The 21,028-nt window shown below is 42.3% G+C and overlaps 1 protein-coding gene and 1 non-coding gene across 2 annotated transcripts; both read right to left on the bottom strand.

Annotated features, from left to right (window-relative positions):
* Positions 1–889: 889 nt before the first annotated feature.
* LOC136553044 (small nucleolar RNA R71) lies at positions 890–998 on the bottom strand. Its single transcript, XR_010782949.1, has one exon. It is a non-coding gene; the product is annotated as a small nucleolar RNA R71 (small nucleolar RNA).
* An 18,695-nt stretch (positions 999–19,693) lies between these two features.
* On the bottom strand, positions 19,694–20,651 carry LOC136551676 (heavy metal-associated isoprenylated plant protein 23-like). The gene is made up of 2 exons (XM_066543219.1): positions 20,260–20,651; positions 19,694–20,134 (listed from the first exon to the last, which is right to left on the bottom strand). Exons 1-2 carry the CDS (start codon positions 20,417–20,419, stop codon positions 19,818–19,820), a joined length of 477 nt encoding a protein of 158 aa, XP_066399316.1. The 5' UTR covers positions 20,420–20,651; the 3' UTR covers positions 19,694–19,817.
* Positions 20,652–21,028: the final 377 nt, after the last annotated feature.

The following is a 21,028-nucleotide window of genomic DNA, read 5'->3' as shown; positions in this document are numbered from 1 at the left end:
GTTATCAATACATGTCCCTGCTAGACCTTCCATGTGGTAAAAATATAAATAACGATACCTAGAATACTCCCGAGTGAAGTGCTACAATGGTATAATTATCTGTAGCTTGCATATTCCTTTCATATATATATATATATAGGGATGACAATCTAGTAAAGTAATGTTAGGAGATGTAGATAAGCAATAGGTGGCTACTTAAAACAAGTGACAAGTTAATAAATACTAACAAGCATTTTTGGCGCCGTTGCCGGAGAAGGTAGCTAGGCAAAGGAAGTATTGATAAACCTATATTTATTGATGTGATCGAAGATAACCATTGACATCTGCTTGAGCAGGATTACCCTTGTTTTGTCTACTTTTATATCTTATGTAGAGTAATGTATGACTGGTTTTGACCTTCCGACAAACTACGTTGAAGATCTAGAAGCATTAATCAGGAGGACTAGAGCTAAACTCAAGAAAGTTCCAGCTTTAAAGTCAAAAGACAACCATATAAGGCGAAGCTTAACACCTGAATTTGAAGCTATGGCTAACATGACTCTCCATGAATTCTCTACTCCAACTATGGCCAACATCCATATTGGACCGACAGTCAATGTCGGAGATAATGGATTCGAGCTCAAGCCAGCCCTCATCAACAGGGCGTAAGCAAGCTAGTTTTCTAGAAAGGCATATGAAGGTGTGAGTGCACATGTCCAACACTTCCTAGAGATCTGTAGCACTTTCACCATCAAAGGAGTCACCCAAGATGCCATATTACTTCGCATCTTCCCATTCTCACTCTTGGGGAAGGCAAAGCAATGGTTCTACGCTAACAAAGATAGAAATACTACATGCGATAACTGCTCCACTGCCTTTCTAGTAAAGTTCTTTTCCACAGGCTAAACCAATGCTCTGTGTGGGAAAATCTCAAGCTTTCAGCAACAACATTATGAATTTGTCCCTAAGGCATGGGAACACTTTCAAGATTACATTGTGGAATGTCCTCATCATGGGATGGACAATTTGTTTACTCATGTAGACTTTCTACCATGGGTTGACCAACAGTACCCATGAGACTATGGATGTTGCTGCTGGAGGTGTATTCCTGTCACTCACAATACCAGCTGCAATAGGTCTTATGGAGAAGATGGCCTCCAACCAAGGTTGGAATGAAGAACATCTTTAGACCCGCAAGAGGGGTGGAGGTATGCATCAACTCAAGGAGGTAGACATGTTGTCTACTAAGATGGATCTGTTGATGAAGAAGCTCAAAGATTGAGCCAATGAGAAGCAAGAGGTCATGTATATTCATGATTCTCGCATGACATGTGAAGTGTGTGGAAACACTGGGCATTCAGGGAGCAACTGTCCTGAAACCCATGAGGATGTGAACTTTATCAACAACAACTACTACTTTCGTCCTCAGTAGAATCAAGGATAGAATCAGCAACAGAGACCAAACTACCAAGGTAACTATCAAGGTAATAATTTTAATTACTTCAATCAACCACCCTTGAGGAAATTAATTGCTGGCCAATCCAAACTTATGGAGGGATTATCTAGAAAGGTAGCTACCAAGGATAAAATTCTAGAGAACATAAATAATATATTGGATAGCTTTGCTTCTGCCATTAACAACCAACATAGCTTTAATAAAATGATAGAATCACAAATAGCTCAGCTGGCAGCTGTTGTTCCTCTGTCCGACAAAGGTAAAATTTCAGGGTAGCCAGAAGATATAGAAACTGCAAATCTTGTCAATATTCACAATGCAACATATTACTGTATACAACCATCGATGGGAAGGTGGATAGATTATACCTTGCCAGAAAAGAAGAGCGATCTAGGGAGACCTGTCATCCCCATCACCATTGGACCTCATATTTTTCAAGAAGATGTTTGTGACTTTGGAGCAAGTGTCAACATCATATCTAAGGTAATTTATGATTAAATTAATGGAGATACTTTGTTGTACACAAATATGTGTTTGCAGCTTGCAGATCAGTCACTTTTACCCCATGAGAGTTCTTGAAGATGCTATTGTTCGAGTGGGACAATCATATGTTCCCATAGACTTTGTGGTTTTGGAAATGGGTGAGATGTAAGGGCACCCATTATTTTGGGCTAACCTTTCCTAAGCATCGCAAAAGCCATCATCTATGCGTATAGTGCCAAGATCTGTTTCACAATCAAGGATAAAAAGGAAAAGTTTTCTTTCAAGAACCGCATCTTGCGATCTCTTGGACATCCACAAGCACTGTACCTACCCAAAGAGACAACAATAACCAAGAAGAAAAAAAAACAGGAGAAGGAGGAAGAACAAGGCCAGGCAACCTCAAGAAGAATCAGTTAACATGATCAACACACTTTGATTAGAGTACAACAAACCTCCTTGCTTCACCATTCCTTGCTAAGAAGAATGATCTAGGAGTACCCACGATCGAGTGTACCATTGGACAAAGAATATTCCACAAGACCTTCTGCGACATTGGGTCGGGTGTCAATATAATGTCCAAGGTAACGTATGAATACTTATTTGATGATGAACCTTTGTTCCCTACATATATATAATTGGAGATGGTAGACCAATCAATCTAACTTCTAGAAGAAATAGCAAAAGATGTTATGGTAGGAATACACGATCAGTTTGCCCCTACCGATTTCATGGTTCTAGACATGGGTGAAGAAGAAGATGATACGTCCATCATCCTTGGAAGGCCATTTCTCAACACTACCAATGCAATCATCTATGTTGGATCTAGACAAATCCACTTCTAATTCCCTAGAGAGAAGGTACGCTGTTATTTTAATAGTTATACCACTTATGAGCAACCGAAGAAGTCCCGCTCTAGGAGGAGACATCGATCACCCCAAAACCAAAAAACCAATCCCCAAAGAAAAGTTGGGAGGAAGATGAGGAACCTGAAGAAGTTATAAAAGATGAACCTACTCTGCCTAAGTCAAGTCCATAGACCAAGCAAGTATGGAAAGAGAAGATGATATCACCATCAGAGACACCGTCACAAGATGTGCAGACATCTGGGTCTCCATCGTTGAGACCGGATGATGCACCCAAAGAGTGAAGAACTTTTCTCCAGCCAAGTCCTGTCCGGAGGACTTAAAAATCCAAACCCTGGCCATGAGGTAACATCAGTAGTTATCCATATTTACTTTTTAGTATTGCATCAATTACTTTTCACTTTAGCATATTCATGTTTCTACATTAGCATTGCACTCATAAAAGAAAAATAAAAAGTTTCATCACTGTATATCATAATCACATTATAAAAATCCTAAGCCCCACGTGAGTAATTTTATGGTGTAAACACCCACGAGAATAGTCACTCACTGTGGTGGCATAAAAAATATACCATGCATGCATATTTTCTTTCTACATTATATAAATAAAAAATCCAAATATATTAAATAAGACATCCTGCTAGAACTTTGACAATTAGGAAATTTGTTTGAACCCCCAAGGACAACAAATCTCTGAATGGCTGACCACTAACCCCTTACCCTAATTTGTGCCACGAGTTTTGGTGTTCTTGTTGCAGTATTTTGCAGGATGATCAAGAGTAAAGTCATCCATCCAAAGTATATTTTTCCAAACCACTGCTACACCCGATGCACAAGGAACCCTACTTCTGAACATATGAGAAAGACTTTTGTTGGTAGACTCAATCTAAGAAAGATCATGATAACATCCAGCTTGGGGGAAATGCATCCCCTATATATCAAGCTAAGTATTTCTTTCCCTTTTATTTTATTATTTCTAAGTCATAAAAAGATGCATAACAAACTAAAAGCAAAATAAAAAATTATATTTGTATTTGTCTTATACATAATAGTAAGGTGTGATCTTAAAAATGAAAAACAAAATAAAAAGTGTGTGTCTATTTTTTGGAGCTAAATAAATAAATTTGAGTGTCATACAATGGAAGCTCTTAATTTTATTTTGGAAAATCTATAAAAACTCTTGAATAATAGGGGAACAAAGAACTTGAGACATAGTGCTTGGCTTGATCGTTCTGTCTTTCAATTGCTCAAGACCCAAGTGAAGACTGAGAAGCCCCATGGTTGAAGGTAATATGGGTAAGTTTGAAAGTCAGATCGGTTCATTCTAATACGGAGGAGAATTCTTGTTTGAACACATTTGTACTTTTAAGGAGTTGCGTCGATGTTCTCAAAAATATTTAAACTCCTGATCCATTTACTAAGGTTAGCTTTGCTAAGGGACTAGCAAAGGTTAAGCTTGGGGGAGTTTGTTGATGGTAGTTAACAACCATTATAAACTATCAATATAACATGTATAAGGGCATAAATATAATCACCAACGAAGGTCTAAGGGTTTAAACTAACAAATTTCACGAGTTTTGGTGAATCTGTAATTTCTGTAGCAGAAAACCGTTAAGGTGGACCTACATGTCAGATTTAATCACGCTTATCCATAGCGAAACGGACACCAAAAGACTCTAGAAGACTTGAGAGGACTCCACGCCGAGGTAGAGAGGCCAAGAATACTAGGTGGGGCCGACCGGTCCCACCTGTAGGCCGCCCAGCCCCCTAGGCCCACATGTCAGCCCCTCCTTCAAATGTTGGTTCTCCACCGCCTCTTAGGTTGCATCTACGTCATCCTTTAAGTCTGTTTGATCCAAGGGCTCACGTTGGACGCTTTGGCCTATATATACCAGCCCCTGCCACCCCTTAGGCATAACCCTAGTCATCAAGTCATTTGAGAAGATAGAAACCCTAATCATCCTTAGAGCTCTACCATATTCTAGGGCATAGCTAGTTAGGCTAGGTCTAGAGGGAGGCAAGCAGGCTTCGCTTGGATTCTCGATCGTGTCAAGAGTGTGGTTTGGTATAATCTTTGTACTCCTTTTTTGTACCTCCATTACTTTTATATGCTAGTTACAATTTTTATGACAATATTAGTATTTATTTTATTCATGTTCTTCGTTATAATGTTCATCGTCTACTTTGATTATATGATTAGTATAGTTAGATTATCATCATGTTCATGCATAAATTTGTATAGCGCTCACTCTAAGGTACCATGGGTGAGTGGTCGACATTGTGTAAGCGTGATACTTATACGTTGTTTACCTATGGATACATCCTATATTCTAGGTCATGTGGTAGATCATGGATGTGACACTCCCGTTGAGTCCTTTGTAGTCCACTCCCCGAATTTAGGCGCACGTAGGGTCTGGTTATGAAGGAAGAACAAACTCTATTATTAATCTTCCTTAGTAATATCCCTTATGTGTAGATATGAAGATGATCTTAGCAATGACTACTAGGTATAATTGCACTAATCAATATATGCTTTGACTTGTAATTAAGAATACCTTAAAAATTATTCCTCTAATATTCTACCTGACCATGCTAATGCCATAGAAAGGAGTACTCTGAGTGATTTATCATCATTATTAGTCAATACTTATCATATATCTTATCCTGTGACTTACCCCTGTTATGAGTAGAATATTGGTTATGGTTTATTTCTCCATCAATAATATAAGTTATCAATACACGTCCCTGCTAGACCTTCTCTGTGGTAAAAATATAAATAACGATACCTGGAATACTCCCGGGTAAAGTGCTACAATGGTATAATTATCTATATGCTTGCAGATTCCTTTCATATATATATATATATATATATATATATATATATATATATATATATATATATATATTCTTCCTAGTCACATAAATTAATAAAGAACCACTTAGTATTATTCCAGTAGTAATGCTAGGTATTACCAACAAGCATATCTGACATCATCACTAGGGATGACAACATAGTAAAGTAATGTTAGGAGATGTAGGTAAGCAATAGGTGCTACTTAAAACAAGTGACGAGTTAATAAATACCAACAATGCCCCTGAGTATCGAAGGAATTATCGCGACCATTATAACATCTCATCAATGGACATTCTTATTGAAAGTGATGCTCCTTTCAAACCTATTCCTTGCTGCAATGAGTAACTCCGATTAATCATTCCTTGATAACCAATTCATGCTATCCTTCTTGCAAAGATGATATAAATTTGCTTGCTACTCCCTATACCAATTTGTGCACAATGCTTTCTCCTTTGCGAGACACCCTTGTCCAACCACTCTCAAAGTCACCTTGACTAACCTTAGAATTCTTGACTGATGTATCCTACTCCAATTTACATTGATGTCTTCCCTCACCTCGGCCCCTTTCAAATCTCGAGGACAAGATTTCTCTAAGTGGGGAAGATTTGTAACGACCCAAAAACCATTACACGGTAGGCAGTCATTTCTAACCCTCCAAGTGTGCATTTTTTAATCCAAATTAGAATCTAACTTGTGCCTAGGCCAACCCAAAACCGAGCACTGCCAGTTTTGGTGGATCGTTCGACATCACCACGAGATCGTCCGTCAAGACATCTCATAGACTTAGGATAATCTTGGCCAACCTATGCACTGATGGAGTGTCCATGGTATCCCACGGAGTGTCCGTTAAATTATAAAACCTCATAAGCCTATGAACCTGAGAGTGATCAGTTCATACCGGAGCGTCCGTCACTCACGGCGGAGCGTCCGTCAAATTTGGTCGACACCTGTCTCATGCAATTTGATGTTGTGTCACGCACACACCACACATGGCCTCACTTGTCATTGGCACCACTCACACACAAAACCACCACCAGCAGCCCTCTCCCTCTCTCACTCTCATTCATTCACGTTCAGCCAACAAAGAAGAGAAAGGGAAAGGAGAGAAGAGAAGGAAGAAGAAGGGGAAGGGAAGGAAGGAACGAGGAGGGCGACCAGCCCATGGCTGGAGGACGTCGCCTGCACCATGCTGCACCTCATCCACGCCGTCAAATTCGCCGAAGTTGGAGGAGAAGGCCACCCCGAGCACCTTCTTCAACCTTGAGTTTCCATGGAGCCCAAGCTTGATCTCCCTCCATGCTATGTCCCCAACCAAGCTGCTTTGTTTGGAGCTTCCCCAAGGCATGGTGAGAACCCCCACGGCATCTATCTTTATCCTCCCTAACCCTAGCAAGTTATCCCATGAGCTCCATGGCCTCCCATGGTGATATTAACCAATTTTGGTGGACGACCTTCCCACAGCACATGCATGGCGCATCCATCACCTGTAGAAGCTTTCCCACATCACTAGTAAGCCATAGGAACAAACTGCACTCGATTTAGAGCCCAGATGCCCCGAGAATCATCTCCAGCATTTTTACACCCGAGCTGTTCGTTGTTTTACCGGATGGTCCATCATTCTCGCGGACTGTTCATCGATGCCAGTGTTCATCCTAGCGAAACGCTCTAGCACATGTGTTCATCCCTGGCAGACTGTCCGCCCGAATTTATGGACTACCGTTGTACCACAGTAGCAGAGCCTCAACTTGTAAAGGTCATAGAAGATGCGTTTGAACTCCAAAAATTATGAAACAAGTTTTGATGTGTTCTTTAGAACATTCTCTATCATCTAGACATGAGTTTGGCACCAAAACAAATATCTTAATTTAAACTAGAATAATGCATTTTTAGTCTAATAACTAGACAACTTATTCTCTAGGTCTCCTAAAGGCATGAAACTTGTTTTGTTAGCTTGCTTTGAGCATGTGATGCTTGTGAGACATGTCTTGTGCACTATCTCATTATGTTCATGCACCTAAGCTTATCTTTTGTGTCTCACATACTATAATTTGGGGCAGTGTCCGTGCTCACCACCGAAGTATCCGCCAAATTATAGAGCTTGGTCTCTAAAGAACCCAAGAGCTCCTAGTTCTTACCGGAGTGCCCGTTGACTATCACGGACCATCTGATGAGGACTAAACACCAAAGATGTCTAAGTCCCAAACCTGACAGAGTGTCTATTAGTGCATACCGACAGCACAGTAATGCTATGTTACACACACCTAGTACCATGTTCTTTGTAATTAATCATACACATGTCTAAGTATATCATAACACACATGGGCATCATATTTATTGCATTCATACGTTGACATGCATGCATACATATCTTGTACAAGTGCATACATATAGGTACGTGATATCGGAGAGACGCCAAGTGATGTTCCAAGCTATGGGAACCTCGTTCTTCCAACAAGCAGGCACCCCACTACTATCAACCCTATTTTGGATACTTATTGAGTTTCATTATGAGTTATGCATTACATGTAGTCTTGGATAGTTGTCTCGTTTACATTACACCTAGAGTCACTTCTTAATCTATTAGAAGCCCCTCACCTAAATGATGGGAATGGGAACGCGTAATTGCTTACTGCTTAGTTGTTTGGGCAACGGTAGAAGTCAAGCATGAGAAGGGAACTCATACTCATGCGTGTAGGATGCTACACCTGGATAACTAACTACTTAAACTAATGAGGGTACAACTTGATCTACCTTACTAATCTGACTAAGGACTAATATTACTTAATGTTATAATCCTGATAATAACCTTGACAATTATCATTCATGTGAGGGGTAGGTCGTTGTGAGTATGGGATCTCAAACGACGTAGCTCGTAGAGCATTAAGGACCGTGTATTGGGATACGTGAGTCTGAGTAACCACCCATATAGACCACAAGTCATGGATGGGGTCAACAAGCTAAGTCACTAATCACGATAGGTCTATCCATGAAACTAGCAAGGGGGTGGCACCGGGAAGATGGTGTATGTAACGACCTAGGAAACCGTTACAATACAGAAGCCTAACCCGAGGAACTGGGAAGACAGTGGAAACTTGACCCGGGCATTCAGTCAAACCTTTCATGTGACATTCTTGCCGGATTAGGAAAAGATTGGAAGACGTGAGGCAACCCTTACTCTTGTGCAAGGGTATGGTGGTTAGTCTCGTTCTTTTGTGTGGGTACAATTGTACATATTTGTAGAGTTTTGAAAGCCTAAAGTCCCTCGGGACGGAGTCATTCGGTTGTTCCTACTTTCTATACCCATGGTAGCGTTGTTGATGGATTATGGGCCTCTGTGTGATACATGACTAATAACTAAATACTTTCGTTTTAGGAGTTAGGACATGGCATGTCATACTTATAAGAAACGCCATTGCTTTTCTGCAAATGTACAAATACTTGATATTACCTTTTGCATGCACCAAATATTATATGTTGGAATTAAGCCCTGCGAGTATGCAATGTACTTACGGTGCTACCGTTAAGTTGTTTTGCAGGTATAGGACAATGGTGGCCATGTCACCCCGTCGTTGGTGGCAAAGTGGGTGAATGGCATGTGCCATCCAAGCAACGGTGATGATGCCCAAGGGCAAGGCGACCACCAATTACTAGATATATAATTGATTCATAGCATAGCGATGTTGGTAAGAGAGTCATTTGGTTCACACTACATTTAGTCTTACGTTGTATAATTAGTTTATTATATTCAACAAGACTCGTAATATATGTTTCCACTGAATTATTATGTGCTCCGATGATGAGATGTAATCTTGAGTTGTCGAGGCTATTGTGGTATGATACTTAACCTGATCCTAAAGAGGAGTTGCCAAGGAGCGCTCCTGGGGAGTCACCGATGTTGGTTTGCTTAAATTGGGTCAGTCAAATGGATGATGCTCGATCTAGGTGAATTAACACGGTGGGTCCCTACACAAGGCGCCTAGCTGGGGTTGACTAAAGCATATATCGAGAATAAGGAAGAAACCCAAACTTGGAGCTCAGTGGGGAACACAATCTTTAGAGGCTATTTTCTTCCAAAAGATTAACTACTTCTGTTGTTTTTTCGAAGGCAAATAGCCTACACTTTGTTCATGCTTTATTAGTTTACTAATAAACACCTATTTGTTAAAAATTTAGAGCCAATTCCCTACAAACCATTATAAAAGATCCAAATTTCATATGGACCACCAAAAATTGTGACCTTCGCATCATCGTTTTATTTTTTGGTTCTCTTTTTCCTTCCATCACCTTTGTTACCTAAATTACAATTAGGGTGTCAATTCTTCTCAAAAATTGCCATTTTGCCCTTCCATTCCTCTGTCTCTGCGAACAACCATTTTGGTGTCATTAGCAATAATGGTCATGTGGAACCTACCAGCTAGCCGTGTGCCTAAACCGTTAGCCTTTCCTACATGTATTTCTTCTTATTTTCTTCTAGATCCACCCATTTTCCCGACCCTAATCTTCCACCACTTGTAAGGAAAATGGACCCTAGGCCCTTTTACTTTGGATTTTGGTGTTTGATGACCAACACAACCAAATTAGACTAGTGAATTTGCAAGTAATTGTTTTATAGTTCAATAGGGTGCAAGACGTGACTTGAACGAAGGCAACATGATGATCCCACGATCAACACCATAAGCAAGACCCTAGAAGCATAAGAGAAGACCCAAGATATCAAGCAAAGTCCAAGCACGAAGATGGGAACCAAGCCAGATGCAAGATCACGAAGAAACGAGCTCGGCAGAGCTGACCGGACGTGGCCCTAATAAGGACCAGATGTGTCCGATCAGTTGCTCAGCAACACCAGGCGTTGGAAGCTATGACCGGACGCTGAGCAGCAGTGACCGAACACTGAGCAAAGCAGTGACCGGATGCACTGGAGACACTTTTCATTATCATGGCAATGTTTTCAGCGTGACTGGACGCAGCGGCACTGGATGACCAGACGCACGAAGTGCAGCATCCAATCGAGTCTAGAGAGGTTCTAGAGCGGCGCCAGCGCGACCAGACGCATCTGATCGATGATGACCGGACTCATCCCAAAGTCCAATCAACACGTGCACTCCAACGGTCAGGATGACCGGACGCATCCGGTCAAGACGAAAGCAGCGTTCGGTCAGTAGCAGAAAGCTAGGTTTCATACCCAACGGCTACTTTCTCAGTGGGGCTTATAAATAGACCCCCAACTGGACATTTGAGCAGAGTGGAGTTGAGGAAACATACCAAGGGTGTTGATACACCATTTTAGTGATCTCCACTTACATAGTGCTTAGTGATTCATTAGGTGATTGGCATAGGTGCTTTGCGAAGTGCTTAGGTTGATTAGACCACCGCTTATGTGCTTGCTCTAGGTTTAGGCCTAGTGTTTAGTGAGGTTTGCATACCTCTTATCACTCGGTGCTTGCGCGCACTATTGTTGTACATCGGAGGGCTTGTAGTCTTGCAAGATCACACCAACCGCGTTTGTGGTGTGGTCGCCACCATGTACCGAAGGGAACAAGGCCCGTGGCGGTTCGACCAGAAGCTTGATAGTGAAGACAGCGGGGAGAGGTTCAGGAGAGGCTTGCTGGAAGGCACACCGGAGACCCACTTGTGCATGGGGAAGGCCTGGGGCTATCCATGGAGTTACCCAACCAGGAGCTTGGCTCTTGTGAGGGATTCCTTGTGAGGGGCTCCAACGAGGACTAGGGGGAAGCTTGCACGCTTCTTGATACCTCGGTAAAAATACTAGAGTCATCGATGGGAGTTTGCATATCTCTACCTTACTCTTTAGCTTCCTCATTTACATTGCAATCTTGGTTTGTGCTTACTTTCCTAGCTTAGTGACACGCTAGTTGATAGGTTTGGAACCTAGGATGCATAACTCCTTTTGCGGTAGAGATAGCAACACCCTAGCAAAACCGTAGTTGCACATTTAGATAGTTTATCTTTTGCATAGGTTTTGACTAGGTAGAAAAAGAGGCCACAGTTTAGAGTTAGAATTTTAAGTTGCCTAATTCACCCCCCTCTCTTAGGCGTCATGGTCCCTTTCAATTGGTATTGGAGCCGGTTGGCTCAATTTGGACCTTTGGCTTCACCGCCGTTGAGCCGACCCTATTTAGAGTGCTTGGGGTGGATACCTCTAGGCCTCCGCACTTTGACAGCACTAACTTCCCCTACTATAAAGTTAGAATGGCTTGTCATCTTGAGGCGGTAGATTTGGGTGTTTGGAGAGTCACTCATCACGGGATGAAACCCATTAAGAATCCCGATAAACCCACAAAGGGTGAAGAAAAAGAAATTTATTTCAATGCTAGAGCTAAAAATTGCTTGTTTAAATCTTTTAGCATGGATGTGTTTAACCAAGTGTTCACTTTAAATACGGCACATGAAATTTGGTTAAAACTCCAAGAGCTCCATGACGGCACAACTAAAGATGGCAACGGGAAGAAAAAACTCGCGTACCCATGGGCACTTGACCCGGCGGGCGCGAATACGGGCATGAATATGTTCCCGTAGGCACGGGCATGGACACAGGTTGCTGCCTGTGGCAGGTGGTGGGCGTGGGTGTGGGCCTGAGATTTTTCTCGCGGGCGCGGACGTGCGAAGCCACTATCCACGTAGATATTACTAAAGATGGCAACATGTAGAAAAAAACCCGCGCACCCGCGGGCACCCGACCCGGTAGGCGTGGATACAGGCATGAATCTGTGCCCGCAAGCATGGGCACAAGCATAGGTTGCTGCCCATCGCGGGTGGCCGGCGCCGGTGCAGGCATGAGATTTTTTTCGCGGGCATGGGCGTGCGAAGCCACTATCCATGTAGATATTACCCATTGCCATCTTTAGGCACAACTAATGTCCGTTAACAAAAACATTGTCTAGTTAAACAAAATTATGATTCCTTTAAAATGAATGATGATGAGCTTTGTTCATGATATGTATTCTCATTTGAATCTAATTATCAATGAGCTCCATTCAATAGGATTAACAAAGCTAGATGATGCGGACATCATGAGGAAGATCATCACCGTGCTACCACAAAAGAAATATTCAAGCATCATCACTATCCTTCACAACATGGAGGACTTGAGCACCATGACCCTAGCCATAGTCATTGGCAAGATAGTAGCATTTGAAATATCACGCAAGATGGGTCAAGAAGAAGCCCCTTCATCAAGCAAAGGCAAAGCTCTCACATGTAGTGAGAAAAAAGAAGATGAAGGGCAAGCAAGTTGAGATAAGCTCAAGCTCAAGCTCCTCAAGTGAAGAAGAAGATAATGAGGATGATGATGATGAAGAATTAAGTGATGATGATCAATCTTCCTCCTCCACCTCTGACCACGATGAAGAATCAATCAAACTTATCAACAAGGTGGAAAAGATGATCCAAAGGCTTAATGTCAAGGGTGTGCCCATCCAAATTCAAGATTTCATCTTCACCAATCAAAGAAATGAGCAAAGAAAGAAAGGATGCTATGGATGCGGCGAGTTGGGCACTTTGTGGAAGTTTGTCCAAACAAGCCCACACCCAAGACAAATAAGAAGGCGTGCAAGGACAAAGCCCTCACATCGATAAGGTCATGGGATGATTCTTCAAGTGAAAAAGAATACCATCACAAGAGGCGAGGCCACAAGCACTCATCATCAAACACTTCATGTGTGTGCCTTATGGCACGAGGTAACAAAAAGCCTATCCCTAGTGATAGTGACAACGATAGTGATAGTGATGATGAGCTACCTTCTTATGATGAAATTATGCAACAAAATCTTAAATTTGCTAAAGCTTGCACTAGTCAATAAAAAAGCTTAAAAATTAAAAGAAAAACTAGATAGCTCACAACAAGCTTATTCTACTTTGCTTGAACAATATGAAACTTTTTCCAATCTTAATTTGGAGCTATCTACTAAAATTGAGCAACTTGAGACTAGTGCAAACACAAATAATTGCACAATCAATGATGAGCAACTTGTAAAGATAAATGAAAAATTAAAGGAAAAGTTAGCTAGCTCACAAGATGATTATAAAAGTTTGATCGCTAAAATGAAAACCATGTGCAAATATTGTGATGAGCTAACAAATAAAGTTGCTAATCTTGAAGCCGTTGGTACAACCCCTACCGAGGCACCTAAAAATAAAAGTTCTATCTTTGACATGCCTAAAAAGGATGCTTCTACTTCTTGCAATGATTTATGTTTAGACTCGCCCTTGTGCAACCAAATTTATGTTAAGAAAGTTGTTGTAGATACATGCACACAAGAGGTTGCAATGGAGAATGAGCAACTCAAGCAAGAAGTGGCTCGCCTTACCAAGGCGTTGACTCAAGTAAAAGGCAAAATGGAGCAAGCCCAACTTCATCAAGATAACACCGTCAAGGGAGTAAACAAGCTTGATGAAGGACAAATCATGGTTTGCTATGTATGCCACAAGGAAGGCCACAAGTCCTATAAGTGCAAGGTGAAGAATGGGGGAGGAGCTAAGAAGAAAGAGAAAAACAAAAAGGAAACAAGCAAGCTCTCCAACACCTACACCAATAAGGTGGACAAAAAGACCTCCACACCTTATCTCTTGAAGAAGAAGAAAAATGATAAGGTGGTGGCCATCAAGGTGAACAAGCAAACCAACAATGGGGCCAAACGCGTTTAGGTGCCAAAGGAGATCATTTCCAACATGAAGAGCACCAAAAAGGTTTGGATCCAGAAAGGAAAGTCAGAAATCCGATGGACTTCGAGGAATTTGGAGACCTGGCAAAGTATGGGTGCATTTCATGGGATGCATCATTATGGACAAGGAAATTGCCAAGTGGGTTAGTGAATACTATGGATCCAAATTCCCCTTCCCATGTTAGGTAACTAGATTTAATTTCTTGTAATTTCAATGAGCATCTAGTTCATTTTTATGCCTAGGTCTGCATTTGCATGTTTAATCTTTTGTCTTGCATACACTAGGTATATCTTATGGTAGGCTTGCTCAGTTTCATTCTTAACCCTTGGAGCAAACCTACATGGTTTTAATTGTTTAGGAGCACAGCACATAGCTTGTTTTATGATTGTTCATCTAATATGTGCCAAAGTCCAAATTATAAATAATTTCTCCCGAATATCACCTTCGAAAATGATTCACACATTCATGTGATGTCATCTTTCAAGTGGTATTTTTTATTCTAAAATCAATGTGCATGTCTCCTACAAGTACTCCATACTTGTGTGCACAAATTTAGGGGGAGGTTACTCTACAAGTTGGATGCTTTGAGACTAACACCTTTTCAAGCTTATCATGTGTGTAGTAGTCTCATTGCAAGGAAAATGGAGTCCCTGGAGTTAAGCATCATACTTCAAATATCCACCACCTATTGCAAGTGATATAAATTAAATTAGTTTTCACATGTGGTATTTCTAAACCAATATCATCATGTTGATTTCACTTTGGTATTTATATGCTTTCTCCATGCATTATATAGATTAAACTACCTTGTGCATTAATTTGCCAATTATGCATAAACTACATTCTTCATCATATGTATGCATATATTTAGGGGGAGCTTAGTCTATGTAATGTGAGAGTCAAATTTTGTGACCTATTCCACTCCACATACAAAGGATCATAAAGTTTGACCCTCCCTTGTGCTACTAATGTCTTCCTTTTCGGTGTTTGATTCCAAAGGGGGAGAATTTGTAGGACGAAAAGCAAGCCCGATCATAATAATTTACAAGTGGTAATGGCCCGAGAGAGGGAGGATAGTGGATTATGGAGTTAGGGGGAGGCTTAAATTCATAATGCCACATGGGGATATTTGCAAGGATAAGATAAGTTTCCAAAGATGTTTACATGTTGTATCTTTTAGTATCATATCACCTTGCCCTTTGCATTGCATCCTAGCAAGTAAATAATTTTCAAATTCTAATTTTTTTATTAATTGCTTGTTTTGGTCGTGTTGTCATCAATCACCAAAAAGGAGAAGATTGTAAGGAAAATGGACCCTAGGCCCTTTTACTTTGGATTTTGGTGTTTGATGACCAACACAACCAAATTGGACTAATGAATTTGCAAGTAATTATTTTGTAGTTCAATAGGGTGTAAGACTTGACTTGGATGAAGGCGACATGATGATCCCACGATCAACACCATAAGCAAGACCCTAGAAGCACAAGAGAAAACCAAAGATATCAAGCAAAGTCCAAGCATGAAGATGGGAACCAAGCCAGACGCAAGATCGTGAAGAAACGAACTTGGCAGAGGTGACCGGACGTGGCCCTAATAAGGACTAGACGTGTTCAATCAGTTGTTCAATAACACCAGGCGTCGACAGCTATGACCGGACGCTGAGCAGCAGTGACCGGACGCTGAGCGAAGCAATGACCGGACGCACCGGCAACACTATTCGTTGTCACGGCAATGTTTTCAGCATGACTGGACGTAGTAGCACTAGACGATCAGATGCACGAAGTGCAGCGTCCGATCGAGTCCAGAGAGGTTCCAGAGCGGTGCCAGCGTGATCAGACGCATTCGATCGATGATGACGAGACTTGTCCCAAAGTCTGATCAACGTGGGCGCTCCAACGGTCGGGACGATCGGACATGTCCGGTTAGGACAAAAGCAGTGTCCGGTCAATAGCAAGAAGCTAGGTTTTATCCCCAACGGCTACTTTCTCAGTGGGGCTTATAAATAGACCCCAACCAGTCATTTGAGCAGAGTGGAGCTAAGGAAACATACCAAGGGTGTTGATACACCATTTTAGTGATCTCCACTTGCATAGTGCTTAGTGATTCATTAGGTGATTAACGTAGGTGCTTTGTGAAGTGCTTAGGTTGATTAGACCACCGCTTATGCGCTTGCTCTAGGTTTAGGCCTAGTGTTTAGTGAGGTTTGCATACATCTTTATCACTAGGTGCTTGCACGCACTATTGTTGTACATCGGAGGGGCTTGTAATCTTGCGAGATCACACCAACCGCGTTTGTGGTGTGGCCGCCAATGTGTACCAAAGGGAACAAGCCCCACGACGGTTTGGCCAGAAGCTTGATAGTGAAGGCAGTGGAGAGCGGTCCGGGAGAGGCTTGCCAGAAGACACACCGGAGACCCACTTGTGCGTGGGGAAAGCTCGGGGCTATCCATGGAGTTACCCAACTGGGAGCTTGGCCGTTGCGAGGGATTCCTTGCGAGGGGCTCCAACGAGGACTAGGGGGAAGCTTGTGCATTTCTCGATACCTCGGTAAAAATACCGAAGTTGTCGAAGGGAGTTTGCATATCTCTACATTACTCTTTAGCTTCTGCATTTACATTGCAATCTTGGTTTGTGCTTTACTTTCCTAGCTTAGTGATAGGCTAGTTGATAGGTTTGGAACCTAGGTTGCATAACTCCTTTTGCGGTAGAGATAGGAACACACTAGCAAAACCGTAGTTGCACATTTAGATAGTTTATTTTTTGCATAGGTTTTGACTAGGTACAAAAAGAGGCCATAGTTTAGAGTTAGAATTTTAAGTTGCCTAATTCACCCCCTTCTTAGACGTCACAGTCCCTTTCACCACTCACCATGCGACACCACATCGGCCTATCCTGCTAGCGCCACTCGCCTACCCACCCATGTCATCGTACCAAGCTGCCTTACCCGCACCGCCGTACTAGCATGTCTCGCCCATGGCACCATACCACACCGAATCATCCCATCCACACTATATTAACACATTGCCCTGCCCTCATCACCCCCGTTCACGTCGCTCAATGGAGGTCTAATTATTGGTGCTAGGGATGATGCTCCAAGGAGGGGAAGGTGACTTGATGGGGACGACGTTAATTTGGAGTCAATGGGACACAACTCTAATGGCGAAAGGCGGTGGAAGACATATTGCAGCTCTGAATCAAGGTGGCGGACCATGGCAGCGCAAAAGGCAGCGATCTCGACCTATGGAGAAGAGAGAAGCCAATGGGAGAGAAGAAAGGAGAGGAGAGATGTAGGCACAAGTTCCTATCGGCTACCGCCATGGTGTTGTACCTGATGCTCTGGCCGCATGCGGTGCTAGTAAACTATGTGTGTTTCTGCACTAACCCTAATGACCGCGTGCCATTCACGATGTTCCTAGAGCACACAACCAGTCATATGTCTAGCATTACATCCCACCATCGCATGCCTAGACCAAGCTCGTCATATTCTTGGCCATCGATGACCTGCTCACCATGACCAACATCTCCCCGGTGGACATTGACATCTTGGTGGTGAACTACAGCCTACTCTGCATGGGTCAAGAGCACGCAAAGGCGTTGCCCAACTGGTTGTTCCACATGAGCGGCGTTGCTATCCACCAACAACGCCAACTCATTCATCCAGGCCAGTGGTGTAAAGAACTATCGGCCGTAGCTGACCATCTTCCAACACAGAAGTGATGCGACGAGGCCCACCCCTCCCACCCTTTCTGTAGGTGTAGGCAGATTTGAGTCTTTCTTCCAATTTCTGGTTAGTACCAGAAGAGAAGAAGAGAGAAGAGAGAAGTCTAGGAAAAGAGAAAAGGCGGATGTGATAGCATGGGCAAAAAAAAAGACATTTCAAACCTCTCTTAGCTGTCATTTTAGCTAAAAGGGACAAGAGTAACATAGAGGAAGACATTTGAAAAATGATTTCAAATAAAAAGTAGTCAACTACAAGATTTCTCAATTAATCAACTTTGGTTTAAGTCATTTTTCCATCCGAGATCATTTGAAAAAACTTTAAAACTTGAATTTGAAATTATGAAAAATTAAAAGAAAATTTTAGGGACTTAAATTATTTCAAATGAAAATGTCGTGAACTATAAATTTGTAGATTTCTTTGAGTACTACAATTTTTGTATAAAGTTTGAAAAGTTATGAAATTTACTGTGGTGCACCTATTTTTGAGGCGGCCAAATTGCTAACCGACTTTAGAAGGCGGTTCGGTTTGCCAGCCGCCACTAAAAATAGAGGACATTTATAGAGGCGTTTGAGCTTTCCAACGACCTCTAAAGATCGATTCCTAGAGATGGTTGAGCCATCTCATAAACCATTTTTAAAGGCGGTTTTTTATAAACTTACCTCTACTAAAAATGGAGGTATTTCTAAAAATTATTTTCTGTAGTAGCGCTACCAAAATAATCCTAACTATCTAGTTGAAGTAACTATTGGCTAAGACGTGCCTATGTGCATACGCACATATATACTCATAAACAAACATTTTATTGAGCTAAATATCAACTATATATAGTGGATATTAGTGGTTAATTTGTACCACTATTCACCTATAAACAATCATTTGTCTTAATTACATAAATGCTGCATATGGTATGACACTTTCATTTAACCGACCGTTTAGTCTGAATAATGGCTAAGCGGTAGGTGAGACCAATTATTTACCGCTTATCCATTCGAACAACTCACGCAAAAGACTTGTTTTTTTCTCTGTATTAATTGTCATCTTTAGACGACCAACTCAATTATATCTCTCCCTTAATTATATATTGAATGGTGCAAAAGCATGTTAAATTAATCAAACAGAGGAATCAAACTGCACTATCAAATACAGACACATCATAGGTTACACACACATATGTAGTACACACACCAACCGATGCATTATGCATACATGCAGCACACAACTCTACGTACTCCATACGTACTAAAAAATAAAGTCGTTTTAGATAAGATTTGGGTCAAATATTGGAAATATAAATCATAAATAATTTTTAAGTTGTTGAGTTTGAAAATGTGAAAACCATATGTATAGATTTATCTTAAAAAATATTTTCACAAAAATTTACATATATCATTTTTTTATAAATATCTTTATTAAAATAAGTAGTTAAAGTTATGCTTTAGAGACCGTGTCGCTGTTCAAAATGACTTTATTTTTTTTTAGTACGGAGGAAGTACGAAATCTAGAACAATCTAAAGGCTGTAGGCTAAGATTCGGCAGCACATGCAGGAAGAAGGAGACGAACCTTGGAAAAATACTCTCTGACACGCATGCTCTCTTTTGGTTGTATCAATATACAAAGCTAACAATCATATACTTAGCTACGTACACGTGTGTCATGGACATGAACATCCAACCGAGACGATCATATATATCTGAGATATATTTGTTCACATTTTTCACATCCACGATTTTGTCACGGTCGATCTGTAGCTAGCTATATTTGACTGTAGTAATTCTAATTTACATGATGGAGCATGCGTTGGGGTTGTCGTCGCTGAACATGGTGACGAGTCGCTCCTCCTGCGGGCCGGCCGCCGTGGGTCCGCCGTAGCTGGAGACGGGCATGACGGCGTCGACCCTGCGCACGTACCCCGGCGGCGCCTTCTTGTCGTAGGCCGGCGCGGCGTACGGATGCGCGACGAAGCTGTAGGGCACGTAGGGCCAGATCTCGGCCTTCTTCCCCGTGGCCTGCACCCGCTTCACCACCTTGTGGGGCTCCACGTACCCCTGCACCGTCACCTTGTACTGCTTCCGGTTGATCTCCACGGAGTGCACCCCTGATGAATCCAAGGAATCATGCATGCAAGAGCCGTCATCAGTTGATATGCTTTAAATATCAACAGCAGGCTGTATTTCTTCGGAGTAAAATCTGATGAAAATTGAAATAGAATAGGCACCGTACCTTTCATGCTGGAGAGGGCGTTCCTGACTTTCATCTCGCAGCCGTCGCAGTCCATGCGCACCTTGAGCTCCACCGTCTGGAACTGCTTCCTCTTCTTGTACCGGCGCCGGCTGCCGCCGCCGCCCAGCAGATCGGACAAGTACTCCAGCGTGCCTCCCATGCTGGTCGAAGAAATAGACTGACGATGAACGGAGCTTCGATCCTGCTGCTGTTCTTGAAATGGTCACCACTCACTCACTACTCACAGTCACAGAGCGCGCGCTACACAACAGCTTTTCTCTGAGCTCTGGTGTTGAATGGTAGCTCGGAGAAGGTTGCGTGCATGTATATATTGGCCTCCAGCAGCTAGTAGCTGTTGCAAGCGATTCAGGCACCAGCTCACTGACCTGAGCTGCTTCCTTGCAGGCAGTGAGGCTGGGTACGGGTTGTATATGTGTGTGTACAGCTAGCCGCCTATAGCCTAGCCGCGGAACCGTGTCTCGCTTTGCGGGGTGACGCCCGCGAGAAGTTTCCCAAGATGCCTTGCCGCGGCGCCTGCCCGCATGCAGATGCACTGCGGCCGCATCCCCATGCTTTCTACCTGTCCGTCCGCGGTCCGCCTGCCGATTTCAGCTCAAACCGACACCGCGAAAGAAAAAGCCAGCTTTTGAGTGGCAATCAGGCAAGGCAGTTTATTTATCTTTCCCCTGTGCTAAGCAAGGGGAGCAGAACCGGGAAGGCCACCACGGCGGGAACGGACATGTCTTTGCGTCCCTTGTGTTGTTGGGTA

Source organism: Miscanthus floridulus, chromosome 4 (genome assembly GCF_019320115.1).
Source record: "Miscanthus floridulus cultivar M001 chromosome 4, ASM1932011v1, whole genome shotgun sequence".
Taxonomy (NCBI): domain Eukaryota; kingdom Viridiplantae; phylum Streptophyta; class Magnoliopsida; order Poales; family Poaceae; genus Miscanthus; species Miscanthus floridulus.
This window is presented reverse-complemented; position numbering and strand designations above follow the sequence as displayed.